At 41.2% G+C, this 13,219-nt stretch overlaps 1 protein-coding gene across 3 annotated transcripts in view; it reads right to left on the reverse strand.

The window, feature by feature from the left end:
- Positions 1-2,903: 2,903 nt before the first annotated feature.
- Positions 2,904-13,219, reverse strand: part of PDE4B (phosphodiesterase 4B) — a 42,437-nt gene continuing 32,121 nt past the window's right edge. For all 3 annotated transcript variants that reach the window (XM_081222864.1, XM_081222863.1, XM_081222862.1), the window contains 5 exons: positions 11,712-11,811; positions 9,580-9,734; positions 9,342-9,464; positions 8,449-8,631; positions 2,904-5,182 (listed from right to left, as the gene is read on the reverse strand). In XM_081222864.1, coding sequence (XP_081078990.1) covers positions 4,817-5,182; positions 8,449-8,631; positions 9,342-9,464; positions 9,580-9,734; positions 11,712-11,811 — 927 coding nt within the window. In that variant the 3' untranslated portion in view covers positions 2,904-4,816. The remainder of the gene's footprint in view (positions 5,183-8,448; positions 8,632-9,341; positions 9,465-9,579; positions 9,735-11,711; positions 11,812-13,219) is intronic.

Here is a 13,219-nt window from a genome sequence, read left to right on the forward strand (position 1 = left end):
GAAGTTCAATAGCAAATAAGATCCATCTTCTGACTCCAATGATTTATAGTCTTTTGGGAAAGACAAAAACCTAACTTAAATACATAGTGGTAGCTATTAATAGTCATGACATTTCTTAGAACTTTATGTATATCAGTTCATGTAATTCTCACATAACCTGCTATAAGCTAGGTATCATTATAATTATCTCCATTTTACAGATGATAAAACTGAGGAACAGGGGAGTTAAGGGACTTGCCGAAGGTTACACAGTTAATTAGTGTCAAAGCATGAGATGTTCTGGGATTTCCAGAAAAGAGTCCTTATCCCAACCTTGGGGATCAGGGAAGCTTCTTGTAGGAAGTCACCTGATCTGAGTCTTGAGGGATGTAAGAGATGACCAGGTTGGAGAATTCTTGGTAAGGGGCACAGGCTGCACAAATTGTGGGTTGATAAATGGCATTTACCAGACATCTTAGTCCATTGTGGGTCACAGGTTTTAAGGCTCATACAATTGCTGATTTCATCACTCTCAAAAGCTATGAAGCTCAGAGAGGTAGCAATGAAATTGTAGAAAAAGCCCTGGGTTTATTATCCCCATCTGACAGATTTATAATCCCCATTATACTGCAGGCCAGTGAGTAAGTGACTTATTTAAAGTTGTACAGGTAGTAAATGAAGGAGTTAGGATTTGAACCCGGGCCATTTGGCTCCTGAATCAGTACAATAAGCCACCTCCCTTCACTTGGACTCCATTAGGCTTCCTTCAGTGGACTGAGAATTACCATGACCCCCAGCTTATTTATATCAAAATAAGCCTGTAGGAATATGTCAAGGAAATGCCATCCAGCATGTGTGTGTGTGTGTGTGTGTGTGTGTGTGTGTGTGTGTGTTTCTTTCCAACTCTGACAGTTCCTGAGTCTGTAAATCAGCCTTTAGCTCCTATGCATTTTGTTAAGCACAAATTATCACCCTCAGACTTGGCAAAGATGCTGCAGTAACTTCTGCTTCTGCAGTAGTTCCCTACCATCAGGTGGGAGGATGACTACTCTTATGGCCTATGTTTTGGAGTCAGAAGATGAACTTTCTTTTAGATTGATCTTCACTGTGGTTTTCCTGAGAGCATGATTATGATTTTACAATCTGGAAGGCAAGTAGTGAGCAACAACAGCACATTGTAAGCCCCTGGAGTGCAGAGCTCCATCTTACTCATTTCTGATCCCTACTTGTCTCTATACTTGAACCAGCGCCTGGCCATGATGGGTGTACAATGTCTGAAGACAGCTGGGGTGAAAGAAAGCTGTTATAGTCTGAATGTTTATGTTTCCCTAAAATTTGTATGTTGAAATCCAAAACCCCAAAGATGATGTATTAGGAAGTGTCACCTTTGCAAGGTACTTTAGTCATGAGGGTGGAGCCCTCTTGAATGGGATTAGTGCCCTTGTTAAAGAGGGTCCAGAGAGATCTCCAGCCCTTCCTACCAGGTGAGGATACAAGTGAGAAGGCACCAGCTATGAAGCAGGAAGTGGGCACTCACCAGAATGTGATCATGCTAGTATCTTAATCTTTGAATTCCCAGCCTCCAGAACTTTGAGAAATAAATTTCTGCTGCTTTTAAGCTGTACAGTCTGGAATTTTGTTATAGCAGCCTGAATGGACTAAGACAAAAGCCTTAGCTACAAGTGTGCTTCTCTCTTCTGGAGCAGTGGTTCTCCACTCAGATTACACGTTAGAATTACCTGGGGAGACTTTAAAAATCTGATGCCCAGGGCTCCACCCAAGACCAATTCAAACAGAAATCTGGGAGTGAGGATGGAATTCAAACATCAGTATTTTAAAAAATATTTATTCCCCAGATGATTCTAATTTTGCACCAAAGGTAAGAACTACTCTGTAGGAAGAGACCTGCAAATAGTTATAAATATTTATAGCTCTAGATTTTTTAAAGTCACACCTGTGGCTCTTCTAACCAATTCACTTTTGTCACTCAATCTGTAAAAGCTTAGAGACAGTGGGGTGCAATCAGAAATCAGGGATGGTGGCAAAGAGCTATAAACACTAGCTCTGGAACCAGCAGGCAAGCTGGTTCTGCAACAGTGGCTCACCTTCAATTGTCTTTAAAAAGAAATACAGTAATTTCAGTTTATTTAGTGGAATTTTTCTAGAGCAGACCCCATCCTGTTTCACGAACCACTACCCCGTGGTTAAAATATCATGGGCCATCCACTGATTCTTATTTGCAGGCTTTCTCAACACACACACACACACACACACACACACACACACACACACACACATACACACACACCTTTCTCAGGATAAATTTTTTTTAAGCTGACTTTTTCAACAAAGCATTATTTTGTTTATGATATTTACACAGTTCTTTCCAGAAAGAAAAGCATAACCATATGATCAACAGGAGACTCCATGGATCACTGAGATGACTATGAGTGTCAGCCAGCACTCCTTGCATTGTGCTTTAAGGTGACTCTTTGGACCTCAGATTCTTCATGTGTCAGATGAATCAATGGGACAATCTGACTACACTAAGCTAATGTTGGACCATCTGACTACATTAAGTTAATGTGCTGTGTGTCTATGATTCATTTTTCTAGAGGACCCAGCCAAGTTAGAGATTCCCTTTATTCCTCCAGTAGATTAAACTCTTCAGATTGATTCTTAAAGTGGCTTTGTTTCTTTTAATTCACTGTCTCCCTTCTCGTACCACTAAGCTAGCTGAACAGTTGTTAAAAAAATAAGTGTTTCAAGCTAGGGGACTTTTTGGACACAGATTATGAAACTTTAGTTGTGATGCTGGCCAAGCAAAGTGGGTAGTTTTCTCTGTGGGGTATGGTAGGAGAGAAGAGAAAAAAAGATCTGCTTTCAATGCGTCAGAACTAACCACAAAATAATTGGGCCTACAGTCTAATCTAATCATGCTTTTGTTTATTCACCTCATATAAAAGTCTCTTAAGAATGCATCTGAGCACAATATATAATAATACTACAACATACATTGTGAGAAACTTTGGAAAACAATAAAATGTCCACCTGAAATAAGCAGTGTTCATAGACATACAAACCCATTGGTCATGCACATTTGTGCCATTTCTTGAACTACTGAGTCACAATGCTGAACTGAAAGCATGAAATGGATTTTACCAACAGAGACTGAAGCCACTCAGAGGCCTAACAAGTGTTATCAGAAGCTTCACATTTGCATAATTTACTACGTCAGTTCACATTTTATTATAAAATTCACATTGTTTTATTGTTTTCTTTTGTAATTAATTGGAACATGACATTCCTGCTTAACAGCAGGCAGGGGGCTTCCTCTTCAAAGTCAGTAGTTTGGGGACCCTCCGGAGAACTATTTGTGAGTTGCTTGTTAAACTGAATGTAGTGTTTTTTGTTAAACCGAAGCCACAATTAGAGTAGAACCCAGTTAAAACTCAACTCATGTGTACAGATTTGGATAAAACAGGGGTAAAAACCGCATCCCACTGCCCCCTACCCCTATCAAACTATACAAAAGTAAAAGCTCAATAGAAACCATTAGTATCTAATGTGAGAATCCTGTTTCCAAAACAGTTCATGAAGGGGTTGAGCAGTATTAGCAACTCAGACCGGGAAAAGGGCAGACCCAACTGGGGAGGGGGCCGTATGTCTCCTTTCAGCGATGTTCAGGCTCTATAATAATACACAATAGAAAACGTTACAGGAAAAGTTGTAACTCTTAGGCAGAGTCTTCTACACAAATTGAACACCACCGTTGGCAGGCAATGTTAGATATATAAATTAATAACTTACAAAACATTACATTATATACATTAAGTAATAAATACATGGTTATACACAGAAATGGAGGTGACAACACGGAAGGCAGTGCAAGAGAAAGACGGCGGCATTAAACCGGAAACGGTGTAACTGGTGTTAGCGTGAAGAGGGCCACAAGAGAACAGGCTGGGGACTGTGCGACCCCAGTGGCACAGGGGTTCGGGACCCGACAGGGCAACTGCTCATGAAGCTGAATTCTACACAGACTGTTACTGTGAACAACATGACTACCCCTTAGTTTGTTCAACTTGATTCTGTTGACAGCAAGAAAGTGCAACTCTAGAGGAGAAAAAATACTGTTGGAAGCAGGCAAACAGAGATACGTTATAAGGGCAACTGAGGAGTTGTTTGGGACCATAGGAGAAGGAAGTTGAATGGGGTTAGAAGCGTAGCCTTTCTATTTGCAAAAGTAACTACAGTCAAGTGAAAGATATTGCCCAAGAAAGAAGGAAGACCATTTTCTTTCCTTTTTTTTCCCCCCAGAGTCAAAAAAGTTTATGTCAACTTTGAACGCTTATCTGTGTAGAAGTTAATACTAAACTCTAGGTATTCAACAGGCATTTTAAAGACGTGAAAATGTTTTACAAAAAAGGCACACAGGTTGGCAGACAAGGGGACAGGTGAGCAGATTTAGAAATGACATTATTAGTCAGTCAGTTCAGTCACTAGAGGGGACAGATTCCCAAAACTTAGTGCAGAAAAATCTCTCAGTTTTGTGTCTTCCATTTTCAAGCCATTCGGTTGTGATGCGAACTTGGCCTCCAGAACCACAGAAAGCTTCAGCTCTCCACTAAGCTTGCAAGCAAGGCAAGTCAACTGTGGAATTTCCTGAGCTGCGATGTGCTTCCCGGTCTTGCATTCTGGCTCCAAACTCAAGTAACTGGAAAGGCCGGGAGGCCCTTGTCCTGTGCAGGCCTCGGCCCCCATGGTGGGCTGGCCCTACCATACAGCTGGCATGCTTGTCAAGGGTGGAATGTTCATCTCCATGTGAAGAGGGAGATTATGTGTCAATCGGGGACTTGTCTTCTGTTGTGATGTCTACATCAGTCTCTCCCAGTGAATCCCTATTTTCCGGATCGATCACACAGAGTGTCTTTGTGTTGCTGAAATAGTTGTGGCCCTCTCCTTCTTTTTCGGGGCCTTCAGCATCCTCCTCTTCGAGGGTCAGTTCAAATTGAAACTTCTCCATCAGACCCTGGCAGTCTCTGTTCTGCTCATCCAGTGGTGGGGAGGGACTCTGGGGTATCATGCTCTGATACCAGTTCCTGTTATCTTCTAAAGTATCCAGAATGTCCTGGGCATCAGGCTGTACCAGGTCCGCCCAGGTCTCCCACAGCGGATGGACAATGTAGTCGATGAAGCCCACCTGGAGAAAAATAAGGTTACACATCTGTTATTGTGATGGGCCCTGGAACACCAAACAAGCCATCCTGGTTTGCATGCAAAGAAAGAGCCACAACAACCCAAGAGAGGTCAATAATACTGGAATCTGTTATTTGAGTACCTACTATATGGTGCAACCTGCACTGAATGCAATATATACATTATCATTCTTAATCACACAGAGTAAGTATGGTTATTCACCCTTCACAAAGGAGGAAACTGTGACTCGTTGAGATGAAATATCTTGTCAGAGATCACAGAGCTAGTAAGTGGTGGAGATGGGACTCAGTCCCAACTTTGTCTGATCCCAAAGCCTGTGTTGGTCTCACTAGAACTGATTACTTTTCCTCTGACGTCTGCCAGGTAAGAAGTCTGGATGTAACCCTGGCTGGGAATGACTTTGTCACTCCTTGGATTCTGTGAGTCATTCTCTGAAGAAGGAAGCTCCAGGTCTACTGAGCTCTGACTCAACATTCCTTCCCTGATAACTTTAAAATGTGCCGTGGTTTTAAAATGAAAGGGAGTCGGCCTCGTATGACTCTGATATGTCTCAAGTTCTGTGGAACGTTTTTGGTTTGTAGACGACGTAGGTAAAACACTTGAAAACACTTCAAGCCCCTAAACAAACAAATATCCCCTCTGCAGACACGTCTGCAATTGTTTTAGATCCAGAGGGCATACCGTCATTTCCATCAGGAGAAAGAAGGAAAAATAAAGACAATTAAGCAGTTCCTTTGCTAGTGTTCCTGTGAAGAAATATGAAGCTTATGGTTCTGTTATGGTTTACACAGGGGCTATGCATCCTGCATGAGCTGGCTCTGTGGCCTCATGCTGACCTTTCCACTGTGGGACAAACAGGAAACATTGGGGGTGGGAACAGGCTGAGAGAAAGAATAGGCCCTAGTTGAATGAGGGAATGGAATTCCCCTGTCATGGTCTGGGGAGCTGGAGAGATGCTGGGTCGGGATTCAGGGGTAGATGAGCAAAGGCAACTTCTGTGCACCCATGGGCATTACATAGCTGTCTTTCCACACTGCTGGAAACTTCCCTTTATTAACATTCTGGATTTGGGCCAGTTATTTAACACATCAAAGTCGTACCATATCAAAGAACCTTAGTCGTATGTGACTTTTATCTATCTGTTTATCTATCATCTATCTATCTATCTATCTATCATCTATCTATCTATCTATCTATCTATCTGTTATCTATCTATCTTTTCTCTGGTGTTTCCCTAGCCTAACAAACAGAATTCATACCACAGTCAGGGCATCTCTGATCTGCACTGATTACAAGAACTTCGACTGTGGATGATTCAGATATTTCTCTTGCTTCCACCCACTCCTCTTTCCTCCCTTTTACTTCTTTATGTATGTTTAGTGGTTTTTAGAGACGATTTTCAAGGTATTTTCCAGGGACCTGAAAAAAACAAGCTCAAGGCAATGGAGAAAATTCAATCAGCTGAACACAGTGCAGCCATTTTCTTTCTTCATTTGTTCTGCTTCTGCTAAAGGTTCAGCACTTTTTTGAAAGGCAGCCTTTAGTTGCTTATTTCCTAGGCCCTGGGACGAGAGAACTCTACAAATCCAAACAGCACCTAGTCAAGGGCTTCCTTGCCAGACTACTCAGACGATGCTCACCAGAGCCCATCTGTGGGAAATACCAGGGTGGACCACAACATCACGGAAACAGTGAGACCTGTTCTCAGTGATGGACAGTGAAGAGTTTTGGGTGGAGGGTAGCTGGGTGAACTGGACCAAGAGGACAGCTTCTTCACCTGACACACTGGGGAAATACCTGCTATGTCTATGTCACAAGGCTGTTTGGAGGTTCAAATGGGATAATGTATGTGAAATGTGTGGAAAACCACACAGAACATCATATACATACAAAACACCACTGTTGCTAACAAAAGGGCAATATGCTATTTAATTAACTAATTCATGAATATCTTGTTCTAATTAAGGCATTAGGGTATTTGAATTGGCTCTAACTTAATGTTATCATGTGTTTTTATGGCATATTTGACCTTCAGAGCACTTTCACAGATTTTAAACTCATTTGATTGGGTTTCTTTAAAAAGCAACACAACAATAATTGCAAAGGAACTATACATTGATATTATAACTACATGTAAATTTGGGAGTAGAAGGTAGTGGGGAAAGAGGATAAACACTAACAAAAAATACTCTGAATGCTTTTGTGATAAAGGCCTTGGGTAGCCTAGAGACACAGTCTTTTTTTTTTTTTTTTTTTTTTTTTTTGCACTACGCGGGCCTCTCACTGTTGTGGCCTCTCCCGTTGCGGAGCACAGGTTCCGGACGTGCAGGCTCGGCGGCCATGGCTCACGGTCCCAGCCACTCCGCGGCATGTGGGATCTTCCCGGACCGGGGCACGAACCTGTGTCCCCTGCATCGGCAGGTGGACTCTCAACCACTGCGCCACCAGGGAAGCCCGAGACACAGTCTTAATCATGACTGCCTGGCTCAGGTTGTTTGTTTTCCTGAAAAAAATAGCACCTCAGCCGGCCCTGAAGCCTTTGTAAGAATATCGATACCATCTAGTGCTACATATTTTGCAGCTAGCCGCATCTGGGGCATTTCTGCATCTCCCTGCCTACAGTGTAATGTCCCCCCAGTCCTTAGCACACAGGGAGTTTGTAGCTTTGGACACAACCAAAGGATGTCAGCATGCTCTCAGAAGTGTAGATGCGACCTTGGAAGGGGACACAGGACAACGCTTCAACTATGAGGCAGAGAGATGTGTGGGAATGAGATTCGTCGCCTCTGGTGATGGTAGCAGTGTGCATGATTATGGAGAGACAACGAAAACAGGAAACAAGGGTGGAAAGCAGAAGTCCTGGATAAAGACAGAGCTGGGGGAAACCTAGAGGGATGAGATTGAAGGAGACGGCAGCATTCAGTTAAATCAGCAGGATTTGCTAAGGTCATAGACAGTGATCTAAACTGAGAATACACAGTCCAAACTTTGATGGATTTCTGAAGACTGCTTTATCTCCTCGTTGTGAAATTGAGTGTAATGGAGAAGGCGAATGAGTCATGAGCATAATGGAACTAAATAAGTAGTTGCTTCCTTATAATTTCACACACACACACACACACACACACATACACACATACACACACATATATATATATATATATATATTTAGAAGAAAATAGCTAGAAAAAGCCCTCTGTTCAACCATCAGCAGAGCTCACAGAAACTTTGAAACCTTATATTAGATACCTGGGATTTTTCCACGGAAGCTGTGTGCTTATCACACATGGGGCTAATCTCCATTCCCCTCTCCCGCTCTTTGTCTCCCTGCTGGAAAAATTCCTCCATGATGCGATCTGTCCATTGCCGATACAATTCCAGGGACTTGGTGGGGTTGCTCAGGTCTGCACAGTGTACCATGTTGCGAAGGACCTGAAATCATCAAATTTTGGAAATCCCATAAAATGAGGTATAAATACTACCAGAACATCGCATCCCTCTCGGACTAGTACACTTGGTACCAGACCCAAGAACATTTTAGTTGCATTATAATTATGGTGCTTGCGCCAAAAAAGCAGGATTACAATGGTGCTGGCCAGAGCTGGTTATTTATCATTACAAGAGTCCCCAAAGGGAAAATGTGTCTTCTCTGATTGACAGTCATTGAATTTAAAAACTGGAAGGGACATTAGAGGTCAGATGCTGCCATGGTTTCTCCTCCTCAGTTCGGAAAAAATGCAAAGAATTACTCAAAGTAGATGTCTTCATATTTTCCACTTGTGGAAAGAGGAGACCAACTGAGGGCAATTTGTATAACCAAAACAGACCTAACAAAGTTCAAGTCAGTGGGATTTATATCCAAACATGAGCTTTTGGGATCAGCAGTCACATATACCCTATTACAAAGAGATTTTGCTGTTTATTTTTAGAATTAAGCAATTCAATAAATAGGGTTCTGTTTTTCTTCGTAAATTAGAGAATCAACTTGAATGTCCATTTTCCTTTGCTCATTCTTAAAATAAACCCAAAGCCGTAGTAGTAACCTAGGACATGCAACTAAGTAAACTTGCTTTTCTTTTTCTAACTGTTGTTTCATTAATTTGGTGTGTCTTTGTGTTAAATCAAAGGCTTCTGTCAAATACCTGTATACGATCAGTATAGTTGTCCAGGAGAAGAACACCGGAACTTGTAACTTTCTTTGTTTCTACCATTGTCTTCAGGTCTGCCAGCAGGCTCATGTGTTTGGACATATCAGTTGCTAAGACCTGAGGTTAAAAAAAAAAAAAAAAAGGAAACTCTCAATAAACTCAGTTTATCAAGGAAATGGATTTTCTCTTCCCACAAAAGTAAATGAGGAGCACAGGGAGGCCAAAGCCTTACCATGTCAATAACCATCTTCCTGAGTGTCTGACGCTGCTTCTTGGTGAGATTCTGGAAGATGTCACAGTGTTCTTCCTGGAGCAGTTTGAAACCCACGGCAAGGTGATGGTTTTCCAACACAGATTCATCATTATACATCAAAGCAAGTTCTGAATCTAATAAACGAGGAAAAATGATGATTTAATAAAAAGGGATACAATTCAAACTGTGGAATTACCTCAGTGTGAAATCAGATCTAGTTCTCTCCATATGATTTCAAGAACCAACACCCCATATGTTATTTTCTATTAGAGACAGAGTCTCCCTCTAGAAAGAGAAATAGTCAGTTCCCAAGTTAAAAAAAAAAAAAGTTTCCAGTAGATATTAGCTCATAAACTTTCTCTTTGATTAAAAGTCACAGTATTTTTAAAATCCTTTTTCTCCTTTTCACTTCAGATGAAGAATTTGACATTTTAGGTAAGGGCATTCCCAAGCAATTAATCCTATTTTTATCTCAGTTTGTAACTTCCCTTATGTCTTCACAAATGCGTGCTTTGGAAAAAGAACAGACCGAAAATGCCACTAAACTTCACCCAAGGTATTAAAAATTTTCACATTATTTCACTTTTTGATATGTTTCCCAGCTCCATCAACTGGGAGTTTTGGATTTTCAAAGAAGATAATGGTGTGAGTGTAAAATTTCACTTTATCCAAATAATGTAGCTCTTTGGAGCTTTCTATAAATATGGTAAAAAAACAAGAATTTTTTACAACAATCTTGATATCTCAGTTTCTGCCCTATGGCCCTATACAACAGAAACTGCATTATCTAGATACCTAAACTACAGCTTCTAGCCTGCCTTTCACACAGAAGAATCACAGACATCCTTTGTTAGGCAGCGCCATGGTCTGCAATTGAGAACATGGTCATCAAACTCATGAAGCCACATTTTCTCTTAACCAAAATGATAGCCAAGTGATGATAATATGTTACTAATTGTAGGTGTTGTTACTCATAAACCATTGCTTTCATAGTGTGCTTTGAGTTACATCTTCAGGAAAGGTAGTGGGATATGTGATGACGTTTCAGCACTCTTGCCTTGTTCATCCTGCGATAAAGGGCATAGCTCTGCAAGCTGGCTTTTTATGGGACGTGACTTTGGCAGAAAGACCATTTTTCTGTGTGAAGCTAACTGGCCTATATATGGAATGGTTCATGACACCACAGTACACCAGCTGATATAACCCACACAGACAAGCAAAGTTTACGTTATTTCAATAGAAAAACAAGGTAAGAAAAACCAAGGTACCTCACACTTAGTCATTCAAATATCCTGATCATAAAGTATGATAAGGGCTCTTTCACAGCAAGTAGCTCCAATATTTCTTAAAACTGTCAGCACTTGATGTTAATCTTGACCACAACAAGATAACCAGTATTCTCAGAAGAAAAAAGTACTTAGCTTTTCAGCATTTAGAAATGGTACATTAACTGGGAAAAATCATGGATTTTCATTAGCATGGATATTAATATTTCGAGCATGACAAAAGCTTTGGCCTAAGGATGGGCCAGCCCTTGAAGGTCACTGAAGTCAGACCAATCCATACTACAGACCAGTGCATAATCAAACCTATGAAGTTGGAAGAGAGTGTGTGAGACTTTTAATGACCCGACACGCCATCCTGAATTGTGGAAGCTTTTTCTTGGAGTCTTATTTCTATATGGAGGCTCCCATGCTCAGATACAACATTCGGACCTGCTTCCTCAGTAGAGAGGGACACTAATGGGTCACGATGCTCTGTGTGAGAGCCCTGCATAATCCTGGAAAATCATTACCACATTATTCCCAAGCCTTTCTGTATCCTTACTAGATAATTCCACATGTGTTACTCTTTCCTCACATACTGCATTTTCCAAACACTGAGTACTTTTTATGGCTCCCCTCTGACCCTTTCCAAGTTCTCCATGCAGCTCAAAATGATGTTGCTAGACTGGACACAGTATCCAGGAAAGGTCTGACCAGTTTGAGTGGAATGGGAGGATTACCTCATTATTACCCTTATTATTATCCATAATGAAAACATCAGGAGGAAAAAAATGAAGCAGTGACTCATACAATTATCTCAAATGACTGTTCTAGTGGCGAACTCACTTGTGTTGATGAGAAACTGATTGGAGACTCCAGGATGATCAACGTCGTGAATAGCAGCTGCAAAAATGGCGGCCAGGATTTCCAAATCTGTGAAGACGGCCTGCAGGGCAAAATGAGTGCACTGAACTCCACGTTCCATTTGCCTATCCTGCTTAATTAGTTTCATACTAAGGTACCCCATCTCATTCTTGTTGGGAGAAAGATGGTTTGTTGATTTATACAGTGTCTCAATATACTATTTTAATTAAATGTAGATTCTGTCCATCATCATAAGGTCTCTTATGTGAGAGGAATGATGGTCAGAGCCCATGCCCACATCGAGCCTGCAGGCTGAGGCTCAGGAAAGGCATTAGCACAATGCTCATGGTAAGAGATCAGGTGGTACCTGATATTTGTTTCTTGGATAAGTGGTAATGACAGGATGGTGCTTATGCAACACAAGCACATATACTGGTCAAAGAAGCATGTCAGACTGGCTCTGCTCTGATATAAAAAGCTTCATTTACTTTCAGGCTGAAGAACTAAGGCCAAATTCCAGATTTATAAGCCTGCCAATAAGTTATTTCTTAAAGCTAAATGTGTAGCATGGTCAGAGCTTTCACACATTTATTAATTCATCCATTCAGTCAATACCTATACACTCAGTGATTAGTAGGGACAAGATTTGAGGACATTTCTGAGAAATGAGACCTAATGCCCACTGCTCAACTCCTTCATGCCATCCCGTGAAGCCTCCTTCCTCTGCCCTACCTGTATGCAATGACTTAAACCTAGTATTTATTTAAGTATAAATTGCTTCTGGTTGAAATGTCTTTCATCATTCTCTGTGGTTACTTAAATCTTCTGATCCTTCAATTCAATCTAATTATGCAAGGACACATTGAACTCTCCCTTCTCTAAACATCTGTGGTGCTCATGCTCAATTTCTAGCCACACAGTAGGTAACAGCAGCAGACAGTTGATAAACAGTGTTGGCCCAACGTGTGATACTGACACAGAACATAAAAATAACACTGTTTTGTTTTTTTCCTTCAGGGCCATAAAACAGTCTTAGCTTCTTGGATTTCATTTCTCAGAATATATGGAACCCAAGCAATAGAGTGGGGGGTCAGTTTAATCTTTCTTCACCTTCCACGCTGAATCTGCAGAGGTGGGCTTGGCTTGGCCAGTCCCTTCCCACAGTGAGCCTACACATTTTGGAAATACCTGACCACCACTGCCATCTGTCAAGGAAGAGCATGGACTGCTGTACCCACTGGGCTGCTTATAGTGATATATACAAATGCATTAATCTGTGAGAGAAGCAGTCACAGCCACCTTCTAGAGAGATGTCTAACAAGTTGGAAAGCTGTCCCTCTTTCCTTCAGCATTGTTAATTCCTCAGTTCTAGATTTTTCAGTTACTTTTCCTTCAAGCCATAGAACCAGTTTTATGAATTCTTAGGCAAATAAGCCTATGGATGCTTATTCCTAACAGGAACTAAATAGAACATTTTATATTATATTTCT

Source organism: Mesoplodon bidens (genome assembly GCF_964165515.1).
Source record: "Mesoplodon bidens genome assembly, chromosome: 2".
Classification (NCBI taxonomy): Eukaryota; Metazoa; Chordata; class Mammalia; order Artiodactyla; family Ziphiidae; genus Mesoplodon; species Mesoplodon bidens.